Source organism: Chiloscyllium plagiosum, chromosome 23 (assembly GCF_004010195.1).
Source record: "Chiloscyllium plagiosum isolate BGI_BamShark_2017 chromosome 23, ASM401019v2, whole genome shotgun sequence".
Classification (NCBI taxonomy): domain Eukaryota; kingdom Metazoa; phylum Chordata; class Chondrichthyes; order Orectolobiformes; family Hemiscylliidae; genus Chiloscyllium; species Chiloscyllium plagiosum.
This window is the reverse complement of record NC_057732.1, coordinates 7,862,024-7,876,463: the sequence shown is the minus strand read 5'-3', so window position 1 is coordinate 7,876,463 and position 14,440 is coordinate 7,862,024. Positions and strand designations below refer to the sequence as shown.

Below are 14,440 nucleotides of genomic sequence, written 5' to 3'. Positions count from 1 at the left end.
AGATGCCACAAAGATAGATGGAGGGACAGGTAGTGCTGAGGATACAGAGAGGCTGGGAGAGTGGGCAATGAAGTGGCAGTTGTAACAATGTGGGAAATTTTGAGGTTATGCACTTGGGTAGGAAGAAGAGATATAAACTATTTTCTAAATGGGAAAAGGCTTCGGACATCTGAGGTGCAAAGGGACTTGGGAGTCGTAATTTAGGATTGTCTTAAGGTTAACATGAGGTTCAGTTAGGAATTAGGAAGGCAAATACAATGTTGGCACTCATTTCAAGAGGGCTAGAAAACAAGAGTGGAGATGTAGTGCTGAGGCTTGACAAGTCTTTGGACATGACTGCACTTGGAATATCATGAGCAGGTTTGGACTCATATCCAAGGAAGGATGAGTTGGCATTGCAGGGAGTACAGAAGAGGTTTACAAGAATGATCCCAGGGATGAAGGGCTTGTCTTGTGAAGAGCATTGAGGAGTCTGAGTCTGAGTCTATACGCAATGACAATAGACAATAGACAATAGGTGCAGGAGTAGGCCATTCTGCCCTTCGAGCCTGCACCACCATTCAATAGTATCATGTCTGATCACCCTTAATCAGTATCCTGTTCCTGCTTTATCTCCATAATCCTTGATTCCACAATCCTTGAGAGCTCTATCCAACTCTTTCTTAAATGAATCCAGAGACTGGGCCTCCACTGCCCTCTGGGACAGAGCATTCCACACAGGATTCCCCCCTTATTCTTTAGAAGGATGAGGGGGGGAATCAGATTGATACTTACAGGATACTGAAAGTCCCAGTTAGAGAGGACATGGAAAAGATAATCAACTTGGTGGGCTGATTGCTCCTAAATCATATGGTCTTCTGGTCGAATATGTCAACACATTAACTTTCACGGAAAAGGTTTTCCAGAAAATTGTAAGAAAAGTCAAAAATGATTGACATATCTTTCTTTTCCCTGACTAGAATCCTTAGTCTCCACTTGCCCATTCTTCATCAGAAACAAGAAACATCTTTTACAATTCTTTAAAGTCTCTCAAAAGGAAATAAAATGGACACAAATGCCTTCATAAGCCAGAGGCCTTCTTAAATAACTTGCAATGAGCAATCTGTTTCAGGTCCTATTTGTCAGTTGAATAGGTTCCTTAGGTTCTTCAATCTTCAGAGGTGTTGTGCTGTATAGGTAGAATGTCTAACAGGATTTTTCCTGAGTGCTGAAAACTCTACTATTCACTGAAGTAGGAAAGCAAATCATGACAAAATGAAATAACTGAAGCCTCTTGAATAGAGACTGCAAAACTCAACTTGTGTTTATAATGTAGTAAAGCACCTACAGTTAACTCACTTCACAAACAAAATTTAACATGAGCCCCGGAACAAAATATTTGGACAGGCCAGCCAAAATGTGAGTCTTAAGATTGGCCTAAAAGGGGAAGAGAGAGGCGTTGACGATAAATGTTTTATTAGAAGCATTTCCAGAGCTTTGGTCCTAAGAAGCTGAAGGCATGACCTACTAATGACTACAAAGTAAATATTAAGGCAAGTTGACTTGGATTTTTTTTCCATGTTGCATTAAAAACAGTAATGCAGTTTGCATTTTGAACTACTTAAGCACAATTCCACTACAAATGGATGCACCATTTTTATATTATCTGAACAGTTCTCAAAGGACAATGAACTTCCAGTCAGCCCTTCAATATTACACGGAGTATCATCAGTGGATGAGATTTGCTGTATATTGCAAACTGAAAGCAAGCAGGAGCTGACTGTGCTGAAAGGTGTAAATGATTGCTTTACCTGACCAGGGCTTTAACTGTGAATCTGATTACAGTGGAGAGCAGAAAAAGTGGGGTCACCAAGATGTTGAATAGAGACAATGAAGTAAAGGCCACAGCAGAAGACAGTTTCTCCGAATTGATGTGGGTGTATGCCAAAAAAGTCTGTCGGACAGCAGAAAAAGTTTGATTACTCATCTTATCAAATGTGACATTTCTACAGCACTTCATTTTTAAATCAATAAACAACGATTGCATGTTCCAAGCAAGAAAGAAACACTTGTGACTGCCTGCGGTCCCTTTAATGACCTGAACGGCACTTATGCTTGGAGACTTTTCTTGCTTCCTTCCCTAATATGCCCTTTGACAGATGGTTTTAGAAGTGCCTCATAATTACAAAGCTCTCAAACTTCATCCTGGTGATTACAGAAAGATTTCTTGAGATTGTTGCGGCTCAAGTAATTACTGAAAGCAGCAACAATGCTGACAGTTTCACTTCTAGCAAACAACATATCTCATTGTCTTTGAGGTCTCTTGGCTGGTCCACATTGGCAGTGCAATGCAACACACTGGTTTACCAGGATTCATCCATAACCAGCTAACTTGGGATGCTTGAAGATGACATTTAACAAGTCTTATACTTTCCTTCCCCAAGATGTGAGAGGTGACAGTCAAAGGCTAAAAGGAAGATGGGGACTTCTAGTAGTCTGGAGTCCAATAAATGAAGTAAAATCCAGTACTTATAAAATGACATTATGGGATACAATATCTCAGTAAATTAGTCCATGGAATGTGGGTAAGTGCAGCATGCTTGGGACAGAAAAGATGCATCATTCCCAAAGCTCTTCACTCTTTCTGCATGCCATATTTGGGTCTGTTTTAGACCAATTTGAATTGGCTTTGTACTTAATGTGTAAACTGGATGACAGCAACAGAAACAAAAGATCTGGAGAGATTTCAAAGGGGCTACTAATTTGTTGTCAGCTATTTTACATGACCACACAAAGTCAAGACTCCTTCCATTGACAAAGATTGATTAGCATAAGTCAACAATTCTATTATCATTTTATGCTCTGATTACCAGATTGGTAGATGGAGCTTGGTCTTTATTCATCTAGAAATTCCTACATCATGAAGACCCATGGGTTTTGACAAACATATCTACGAGAAAGATTGACTTGATGAGCAATTACTGGCAATTACTTATATATATATATATTTATTAAAGCTGACTTGACTATTTATAGGGAGAAAAAAAGCACTGAAGTGTAAATTCAGATTAGGGTAATCATTTTATGCAGAGAATGACTTTGTTTTAAACTGCACTCAATACTTTGCCTTTGCAATTCACACTCACCCACATTGCACACCCATCCAAGTTGATTTATCCTCTATGCTATAATACTGCAGCTTGCCTACAAATTAAGTCTGACTAGTCATTATAAATAATAGGTTGATACAAAGTAAAATACCTCCACCTGTGAGTCTTTGTCATTTATAAATTATAACCCGGTTACCTGCTTCTCTGCTTGTTAGGTCACAGCGAGAGTTACTGGTGATCAATTAGAATTCATTATTGTTGAGTCTGTTTTCTGAGCAAATAAGTCAGTTTTGCAGTGCCTAGTCGTGGGTGTCTATCTACCCCATGCTCCACTTTTGTGGAGTTAGATGACTAGCCAAACTGGTGAAATCAAGGTGAGTGTGACAACACTATAGCTCCACAAAATTGCTCAATATCACATGCTGCTTTTCCCAGACCATGCCCCAACTCAACGTTGCCTCAGTCCTCCACAATCCCAGCCCCAAATGCAGGTCAGTTCAGTGTTGGAACTGGCTTGAATTGGGCAGATTCTAGTAAGACGCTTGAACTCTGACTGCAGCTCACTCAATGAAGGTGAGCTAGGCACGGGGCTCATTCTGAATGGGGCCTTAGCCCAGCAGACAGAGGCAGCTTATTAACCTGGCCTGGAGCCAAATTTGGCTCATTCTGCTCACTTTGCTGAGTTTCATCCTCACACTCGTAATAACTAGCTCCTTTGTAGCCTCAGTGGCGTGATTAAAACATTTTGCCAAAACTGATCAGCATGGAAACATAGTTAACTGCAAAGGGTCAAATTTTCTATCAGGATTCACCTTTATGCTCCAACAATAATCAGTCTGCAAGTTAGGCACCTTGAATCTAAATTATTATAGCAGGCCATCTAGAATATAAATATTTGTGTTCAGAAGGTAATGTGTCAGAGCTCTCATGACAAGGCTGAATCTGGTTGTGTAAGTGAGCAGCTGCAATGTTTTGATGAAATATGTTCTTACCGCCAACACTGCTGCAATCGGTATTGCTGCATTCATAAATACTAGAAAAACGAAGAGAACAAGGCAGAGTAAATTACGCCAATCAACAATTGAAATCATCACTATAACTCTCACAATGTGGAGCAAAATATTGGAAGAGGAGCGTCTGGAACCAGGTTTCCCACGCAAACGTGGCTGGCTGGATTATCTGTTTGTACAAATATGGTCTTTTGCACTTTTACAGTGCAAACGTACAGGCAGATCCCAGTGATCTCAATGCAGCAAATGGTAAAATAATTCATTTCAGTCATCGGTTGAGGGATCATTGTTAATCAGGGAACCCGGGAGACCTACCCTGTATCTCTTTGAAGTAGGTATCACAGAATATTTACACCCACCCAACGGGGCGTCAGGCAAGTCTTTTCAGTCAAAGTCCCATCCCAAATATGGCCCCTCCCTCAGAAATAGCACTCTTTCTGATGTGAGACTTGAATGTCCATCAGGTGCAACAGAGTACTATCACAGAGGCATATCGATCACCTATTTGAACTTAGACACAATGACAGGACTACATCACAATTTTATTTAGTTACAGCCAATTGGTGCACAGATTTCCTTCAAACTGCCATGTGGCTTGGAATAGAAGGCCATTGCAAAGGGGCCAATTTGTCAGGTACAAATCAGGTACAAATTAGGTTCAGAGTCAGGTAAAGCATGAACAAGGAAATTGTGGGCGGCACGGTGGCACAGTGGTTAGCACTGCTGCCTCACAGCGCCTGAGACCCGGGTTCAATTCCCGCCTCAGGCGACTGACTGTGTGGAGTTTGCACGTTCTCCCCGTGTCTGCGTGGGTTTCCTCCGGGTGCTCCGGTTTCCTCCCACAGTCCAAAGATGTGCAGGGTCAGGTGAATTGGCCATGCTAAATTGCCCGTAGTGTTAGGTAAGGGGTAAATGTAGGGTTATGGGTGGGTTTCGCTTTGGCGGGTCGGTGTGGACTTGTTGGGCCGAAGGGCCTGTTTCCACACTGTAATGTAATCTAATCTAATGTAATCTAATCTAATCTAATCAAGACCCTCCACCCTCCACGCAAGACAGGTAACAAGAAGAGGTAAAAACAATGACTGCAGATGCTGGAAACCAGATTCTGGATCAGTGGTGCTGGAAGAGCACAGCAATTCAGGATGCTGACTGAATTGCTGTGTTCTTCCCAGCAGGTAACAAGAAGAATTTGCTTTAAAGTAACGACATTAACATCGAAAATGATGTTGCTGGAGTCAATAATGGTCTACATTGCAGATCCCAAAAAACCACTTTAGGTTCAGAGTCAGGTAAAGCATGAACAAGGAAATTCCACACCTATGAAAATTACAGAGAGCATTTTAATTATCACTAAGTCAACAGTTTAACTAAGGTGAATACGTACTGGATAAGGATGTGTAAAGTGCAAAACTCTTGAGACTGGTTAACTCCTGCATTCTAGTCTTTTCCACGTTGTTACAGAAAATATGTTCCCAGGCATAAAGTTTCAAAAGTTTAATCCCTTTTAAGATCTCATTGGTATTCTTCAGTCTTTCTGTGGAGTAGTCCTTAGAAAACAGGAATAGAAATATCACACTTAAAAATTGATCAATTCTGAGCTGGAGCAGTTTCTCATAACTACCAAAAGCCATACTCACCACTCAGTGAAATAATGGAATAGCAGTAACAGTTATTTGTCGATGAGAATACTCTGTTTATCCTAATAGGCAATAAATACACTGTGCTTTCCAACTTTCCGAACAGAGTCACAAAACCAACTTGTATTCCTCCATCAGGGGAATCCTCATTGTTTTCTGTAGCAGCTGGAATGGCTTTGGAGAGCTCCAGGTCTGGCTCCTGCCAGTTGTTATATTCTCCCTTTGGGTCTAAACATACATAACACCACTAAAGGTGGCACGATGGCTCAGTGGTTAGCACTGCTGCCTCACAGTGCCAGGGACATGGGTTCGATTCCAACCTAGGTCAACTGTCTGTGTGTGTTTCCTCCTACAGTCCAAAGATGTGCAGGTTAGGTGGACTGCCCATGCTAAAAAAAATTGTCCCGTAGTGTCCAGGTTTGTGCAGGCTAGGTGGGCTAGCTATAGTAAATGTGGGGTTACAGGGATAGGGTAGGCGCCTGGGCAGGATATTCTTCGGCAGGTCAGTGCTGACTCACTGGGTTGAATGGCCTCTTTCAGCACTGTAGGGAATCTATGATAAGGACTGGTGAGACAATATTGTGGGGTTCTTTACTTGAAGATAAGACTACATACAAGTGGACATACTGGGAGCTCAATGCACTTCATTCCTATCACTGCTGCCCTACAAGTCATGACACAGATTCATTAGGGTGGCACGGTGGTTAGCACTGCTGCCTCGCAGCGCCAGAGACCCGGGTTCAATTCCCGACTCAGGTGACTGACTGTGTGGAGTTTGCACGTTCTCCCCGTGTCTGCGTGGGTTTCCTCCGGGTGCTCCGGTTTCCTCCCACAGTCCAAAGATGTGCAGGTTAGGTGAATTAGCCATACTAAATTGCCCGTAGTGTTAGGTAAGGGGTAAATGTAGGGGTATGGGTGGGTTTCGCTTTGGCGGGTCGGTGTGGACTTGTTGGGCCGAAGGGCCTGTTTCCACACTGTAAAGTAATCTAATCTAATCTAATCTAATCACATTCTGTCAGGGTATGCAGTGATAGATGCAAGGAAGATCCACTCCCTTAAAGGTGTATATCATTATGACAGAAATAGCTAAGTGAGCCTCATAACTGACAACCAGGTAGGAGATGTCAGTGTAGGGGCAAGACAGCAGTTACATATGCAGCAGGTATGACTGCAGTAAGGCAGCGGAGATGATTGTGAAAGACCAGGCGCTGTGAATGTAGCAGGGTAGGAAATGTCAGCGTGACAGGTCATTCAGCTACACACTGGCCTCTGAGACCAGGTTTCACTTAGGCTGGGGATATGGTGTACCGTCAAAACTCAATGCTGGAGGAAGGACTGAATTAACACATGCACATACACAATTCCTGACCCAGCGAATGCAGAGCTTGTCACCAGTAGTATTATGTTCTGTTATTAATGAAGTGTTGCCACATTTGTTTCATGTCTGTACATTTGCATTTTAATGGATGGAGATTTTGTGGGGTCAACTATGGAAAAGATCAACTGATTTAAGAACTATTGATTTGGGGTTTATTGAGCATTGTCCTTCCTAAGCTTAGAATGTTGAATGTTGAATACTGAGGTCTTGAATCACAAAGTGATTCAAGGTAAAGGTAAAGTCACCATAGTCCCAGAGGACTGTAGCTTTGCTCTCTCATCAGAGAGAGAGAAAACTGGTTGCATTTTAAGCTGAGGGTCACCATGCCTCAGATGAGGGGAGAGGTTGCGAAAGAAAGTCCCTCATGGTAACCTCAGCCGGTGTGGGCATTGAACTCACACTATTGTTATCACTCTGCATCGCCAGCCACCACAGCTTAAGCACAAATCAACTGGTAAATCAAAACCCACAAAATGACTTTGATTCACTAGTAAAGTGTATGTGGCATGAAGTTTTTCTTTTAGTCACTTATGGCACATGGGCACCAGTGGCTGACCAGCATTTATTGTCCATCTCTGGTTGCTCCTTGTGAGCTGCCTTCTTGAACTGCCACAGTCTACCTGCTGTGAGTTGTCCCACGATGCCCTTCGGGAGAATTCCAGTGACAGTGAAGGAATGGTGATATACTTCCAAGTCAGAATGGTGAGTGAGTGGCTTGGAGGAGAACTTGTAGGTGGTGGTGTTCGAATGTATCTTGTCCTAGATGGAAGTGGTCATAGGTTTGGAAGGCTGTCTTAGGATCTTTGGTGAATTTCTGTAGTGCATCTTGTAGATACTACACATTGTTGCTCCTGAGCGCTGGTGATGGAGGAAGTGGATGCTTGTGGATGTGATGCTAATCAAGCAGGCTGCTTTGTCCCGGATACTGAAAAGCTTATTGAGTGTCACTGGAGCTGCATGCATTCAGGAAAGTGGTGAGTATTTCATCACACTTGTGACTTGTGCCTTGTAAATGGTAGGCTGGCTTTGTGGAGTCAGGAGGTGAGTTACTTGCCACAATATTCCTAGCCCTGACCTGCTCTTGTAGCCACCGTGTTTATGTGGCAAGCCCAGTTGAGTTACTGGTCAATGGTAACCACAAAGATGTTTGTTAGTGGGGATTCAGTGATGATAACACTATTGAATATGAAGAGGCGGTTGTTAGATTGTCTTTTATTGGAGACAGTCATTGCCTGGCAATTACGTGGCGTGAATGTTACTTACCACTTGTCAGCCCAAGGCTGGATATGAACCAGAATCTGTTCCAATTGGGGATTGATTTCCCATTTTAAACAGTCAGTACTTACCAGAGTGCTTTTCTGTGCATCAGTGAACTTAGTTGCTATGAAATACTGCAAAGGAGCAAGCAGGGCTATGACAGAAGCACCAATCAGCGCACTGATACCCAGCATGTAATATAACAAGATTACACCCATGATAATCTGTAAATAAGAACAAACAGATGGAGAGAGATCAAAGGAACAATATTGATTGAAACATTGAGGCTTAGGACACTCAGTTTAAGAGCAGTGGCCACCTCCCTGTCTCGGAACAGCTCACCTGATTAGTTACTGAACCAAATCCTCTGGCTTCCAGGTGCTCAGGGACTGAAAAGTACCTTGAAAGTTGTGTGTTGGAATCCCAATGCACTCACTATGAAGAAATTGTCTGAGAGGTTTAACTTTCTGATGGACAATTACCTGGCACCTAGCACCCTCCACAAATATCTCCATATGAGTTGGAGACTTCAGAGTGTACCAACTGACCTACCTGTGCAGCTATTCAGAAAAAGTCAAACAATTAAAACCTGTCCTAACTTCTGGGTAACAATAATACTGACCTGCCAGTCATTCACACTGAATTCCATCTCCCACCTACCTCCTGACCAGTCATGACTTTCCCACCAACCTTTAACTCCCTTCATCTGACAATTGACCCATCCCTGCTAACATCCGCCCTCCCCACTCAACAGACACCGCCAAACCCCTGACAACCGACCACACCTCTTCGATGCCTCCACCCTATCCCCTTCACCCACCCACCATCCTAAGCCTTCTCTATTACTCCCCATGTGTTGTTTGCTGCAAACAGTGAGTTAAGACAGATTTTGCACTTTAGTCCTGAAATATTGTAAGATAGTAAACAGGTAACTTATTATCTGATCAGAATGGAAATAAGGATTCTTACCTAGATCGGAAGATTTGCGCCATTGTCTCTGACTGCTATCTTGATTCCTATATCTATCTAATAGGAATGAACTGCAGTTATTAGCTATGGTGTAAAAGGCCATAGGCTGCTGTTCAGCTCCAGCTTTTGTTATTTGTCCCTCTCTGCAAGGCATAATGGATAATATATTGTCCTTTTCAAAACCACGGTATTCAGCCAATTAGAAAGGAAAGCATAGTGTGTACATTTAGTTATGGAATGACTGGTTACAGAAACAACTCAATTTTCCTGTACAAATGACCTCTTACAATCTCCAGATAACTGCGCAGGATTAGATGTTGCTCTTTAAGCATTGATATTCAGGATTAATCTGCACAATTTGAAATACAGCTTAACAGGGACTGCTTTCCAAACAAGCACATGAGGTTAGTAGGTAGTTAGGATCTGACTGTACTCCGTTTGTATATTGTTTGGGTTCTTTAAAAGGTGGCCAATATACTCGGGTCATTAAGCACCAAATGGTTATGGTGAAAATGACTCCCAGAGACTCCTGCTCTATGTCCTGTGTGCCAAGGTCTATGATGTTTCATTGTGTCATTATGGTGAGGTATGTGAAGTAGAAATACCGTGCATAATGCCTGTTACCAGGTAGTGTTTTGAACTCCTAGGGCACCACACGTCTAGTTATATTCTAAAATAAAATATAAAATGAAGAACTGCAGATGTGAAACGGTAAAACAGAAATTGCTGAAGAAACTCAGCAGGTCTGGCAATCTCTGTGGACAGGAGGCAGAGTTAATGTTTCAAATCCTTCTTTTCAGCCTTTGGTACATTCTGAAGAAGGGTCACTGTACTCGAAATGTTAACTCTGTTTCTCTGTGCAAGATCTGTTGAATTTCTCCAGCAATTTCTGGGGTTTCTTTTCCAGCTATATTCTGTCAGGTTCAAACAGTGAAGATATAGGGATGGCTAAGGGAGAACTGGTTGACTAACTCTGGAGATTCTGAAATGATTAAGCAGGACCATCGCTCAGGTAATTTGACATGAGCATGTCTGGGGCCTGTTGAAAGGATCTGCTGGCTGTCCAAAAGGACATTTTTCAGTCTTTGCTTTCCTTCAGTTTTAGGGACTGCGTGTAAAATGTGCAGTTACAGATCCTTGGCACCATAACCTCCAAAGGCTTCTGTGCCATATTAGTCCAAATAAAGATGCAATATTGTTCTGTGAGATTAATCCTCTTGTATCACGTAAAGCCTGAGGCAGGGACATAAGTCAGGTGCCAATGCAAAAAGTATTACAGGAACTGTATTAATATAGATTTACTTGACTGCTCAAGGTACCCAATGGGTTTCCAAAAACAATAAAGTCTGCAACAGGTCTGTGCCAACATTGAGAACAATTAAGTCCAAGACATACTCTTAAGCAAGCTAACTGGCTCAGTATACAAGCTTGTTATGTTTGTTTAGAAAAGCAACCTTCGGACTCTGACATGCAAAAGTGCCCTTTCCAGTTCCACCATAGGTTACCTGCTTGACATTTCAAGGCTGTTAGAAACATCTGATGTGAGTACTTTACCTGAACTGGCATGGCCCACAGATTAGGACAGAGGAATAGGAACCACATCAACTGGTTTGTTTCGATGGCAACAAGGTTATTGATTTGGCCCAAGGTCACCTCTCCCATTGACATATTGGAGGTGGAGAGACGGAGAATCTTGTTGTAGATCATCGCCTAGAGAAAATCGAGCATAAACAGATATTATTTTCAAGGAGAACAGACAGATTTCATATAAAGCGAAGGGAGCTGATCAATCCTGCTTAAACAAAGCAGCAATGCTTAGTGTTTAAAAAAATTTTGTGAAAATCCTGGGGCCTACTGCATTAGACACCAGCTTCATAAACAGACTACAAGAGCTTAAGCCCCAACGGTAGGATGACACTAGTGCAACGGTACTGCTACTAGATCAGTAATTCCGAAAGCCAGGTAAATGCTCTCGTGCCAAGGGTTCAAATCCCACCACATCGGCTGGTGGAATTTGAATCCAATTAAAAAATTGGTAATATAAATCTAGTCTTGGTAATAAAGAACATGAAAGTAATGTCCATTGTCACAGAAACCCATTATGTTCACTAAGCAAGGAAATCTGTCACCCTCATTTGGTCCACATCCACAACAGAGTGATCTCTGAAATTGCCTTACCAAGCCACTCCGTCAAGGGAACACATCATGACAAGCAGCAGCACGCTGGCTCAGCAGTTAGCACTGCTGCCTCACAGCACCAGGGACCCAATTTCCATTCCACCCTCGGATGACTGTCTGTGTGGAGTTTGCACACACTCCCTGCGTCTGCGTGGGTTTCCTCTGGGTGCTCTGGTTTCCTCCCACAGTCCAAAGATGTGTAGGTTAGGTGGATTGGCCAAGTTAAATTGCCCATAGAGTCCAGGAATGTTCAGATTAGGTGGATTATCCATGGGAGGTGCTGGGTTACAGGGATAGGGTGGGTCTGGGTGGGATGGTGAGTACAGCCTTGATGAGTCGATTGGCCTGCTTCCACACTGTAAGTAAGTAATCTAAACACTGTATGGATTCTGTGATCTTTCCAATGATGCCCATATTTTGTGAAAGAATAAATTTTTTGAAAATAAATTCAGAGGACGAAACAAATTTACTGCTTTGGTTGTTCTCGCAATGTGATATCTATCTATGTCAGGTTCATAGATAGACTCAATGTATTCTGTGTTATAAATTTTCTATGTTCTATGTTAAAAGTGGGCATTCTGAACCTGACAACAATCCATTTAAATTTGAGGGCCTTGAATTCCCTCAAACAGTGTAGTCGGCAAGTCACACCGAAACAAACATCAGTTTCCATGGCAATCATATCTGATATTACATGCACCAACAGTCACTATCAGGAACACTCATATTCCATAACATCAAAACCGAGATAAACAAATTACACCAGCAAGTTGTGTCCAAGGAAAATGCAAAACGTAGGCAGTGTTCTATTAAGTCATTTAATTCTTCATACACGAGGATCATATGAAATGTAGTAACGCCTTCAGTTTTACCAGCCATTTTACTTGAGGCCCAGTGGATGCATTCAAAGGAGCAGAGCAAAAAGTGCAGGTCAGAATCGGGAGGATTTGTAAATATCAAGTTGCCAGAAACCACTTTACTGCATACGCATATATAGATTTTCCAGAATTAGTGCAAAATGCAAAATTTCATGATGGGTGCAGAAATATTAATGAGCATAGAGGGTTGCAGTGAATGGTATAGTGAATATTGAAGACAAGGAAGCCCAGGCATAGCGTAAAACATTCATTCATTAAAATTCCTATTTTTTTTTGCTGACAAGTAGCACAATGCTAACACTATGCTGAAATATAACAGAATTGGAGGCTAATACATTTTGGGTCCTCTAAATCATGCAGAATACCATTTGCTTGTTGGTAAGTACAAGATTGCTGCAAAATGGCAACTATGATGTTTGGCAATTAGTCCCCTATTAGGAATAACAATAACAGAACACTTATACCACATCTTCTATAATGGAAAATGTCTCAAGGCCTTTTGCAGTATTATAAACACTCAGTATTTGATTGCTAAGCCAATTAAGGAGGTAATAAAAAAAAGACTAAAATCCTGGTCAAATGAGGTAAATTTTAATGAGCTCCTGGTCTAAATATACCTCTTAGTTAACATTATTAAATTTACTGCTTTGGTTGTTCTCGCAATGTGATATCTTTCTATGTGCAATAAGACTAGGCATAGCAACAGAACGAGGCCAGTCAGTCCACTGAGTCTGCTCCAACATTCAATGGACATAATCCTTAATTCCCTTCTCCTGCCTTTTCCCAAATAATTTTTGATGCCCTTACTAATTAAATATCTATTTATTGCAGCCTTAAATCTGGCTGCTTTATTTACAACAATAAATGAGGAGAAAATGAGGTCTGCAGATGCTGGAGATCAGAGCTGAAAATGTGTTGTTGGAAAAGCGCAGCAGGTCAGGTAGCATCCAGGGAACAGGAGAATCGACGTTTCGGGCATAAGCCCTGAAGAAGGGCTTATGCCCGAAACGTCGATTCTCCTGTTCCCTGGATGCTGCCTGACCTGCTGCGCTTTTCCAGCAACACATTTTCAGCTTACAACAATAAATATTAACCAAAAGGACTTGATTGGTTGACAAGGACTTTATTAATGAAACATGCAATATAAATGCAAATTAATTCTTGAAGGAAGGAGAAAGGATGGAGAAGAGGAAAGCTCTAGTAAATTAGGGCCTAAACACATAAGCTCTAAAGGCAGGATGAAGGAAGTGCCTAAGGAGAAAGTGAGGTCTGCAGATGCTGGAGATCAAAGTTGAAACTTTATTGCTGGAACAGCACAGCAGGTCAGGCAGCATCCAGGGAACAGGAGATTCGACGTTTCGGGCACAGGCCCTTCTTCAGGAAATGCCTAAGGCCTACTGGTGCATAGATTTGTAGGAATTCTATGGTCAACCACAAAAAAAATGAATGAAAACCTTACCTAAAAGAAAAGTGTTTCTTAGAAGGAAGGTTGTAAGGATGGGACTTATTGTGGATTTATGTAAAATCCAGTCAAAGAAATACACTGTGGACCTTTTCAATTTGTCAGGAAATGTTTCACAAATATCAATGCCTTGTAATAAAGAATATATTCGATAAAAGGTCAGAGAAGTAGACTTAAAAGTTTCACATTATTGACAGGGTTTGAGACTTAAATATTGGAAACGAAGCAGAAAGTAGAGAAGGAGCATGAGAGTCAACACATATTGTGAAGTGGAGCTTTGTGAGATGAAGGTCAGTATACATGTTTAATGAAATCATCACACTGACGTACCCCAATGTAGCAGAGTACTCACCCCCACATTGAGGATGTACCCACTGAACAAAGCATTAGATCATTGATTATATTGTAAGCGTTATTCAGCAAGGACTAACTAAGGTGGTTTTCAACTACTGAAGACTTCACCAGCTCAGTGGCCTCTGTAGCTGAAAAATGTGTTGCTGGAAAAGCGCAGCAAGTCAGGCAGCATCAAAGAAGCAGGAGAATCGACGTTTCGGGCATAAGCCCTTCTTCAGGAAAATCCTC

General features: G+C 41.9%; 1 protein-coding gene across 5 annotated transcripts in view; it reads right to left on the bottom strand.

Annotated features, from left to right (window-relative positions):
- LOC122561588 (ATP-binding cassette sub-family C member 9-like) overlaps positions 1-14,440 on the bottom strand; it is a 196,034-nt gene that overhangs the window by 108,585 nt on the left and 73,009 nt on the right. For all 5 annotated transcript variants that reach the window (XM_043713432.1, XM_043713427.1, XM_043713430.1 and 2 more), the window contains 5 exons: positions 10,895-11,050; positions 8,461-8,595; positions 5,484-5,646; positions 4,082-4,122; positions 1,791-1,933 (listed from right to left, as the gene is read on the bottom strand). In XM_043713432.1, coding sequence (XP_043569367.1) covers positions 1,791-1,933; positions 4,082-4,122; positions 5,484-5,646; positions 8,461-8,595; positions 10,895-11,050 — 638 coding nt within the window. The remainder of the gene's footprint in view (positions 1-1,790; positions 1,934-4,081; positions 4,123-5,483; positions 5,647-8,460; positions 8,596-10,894; positions 11,051-14,440) is intronic.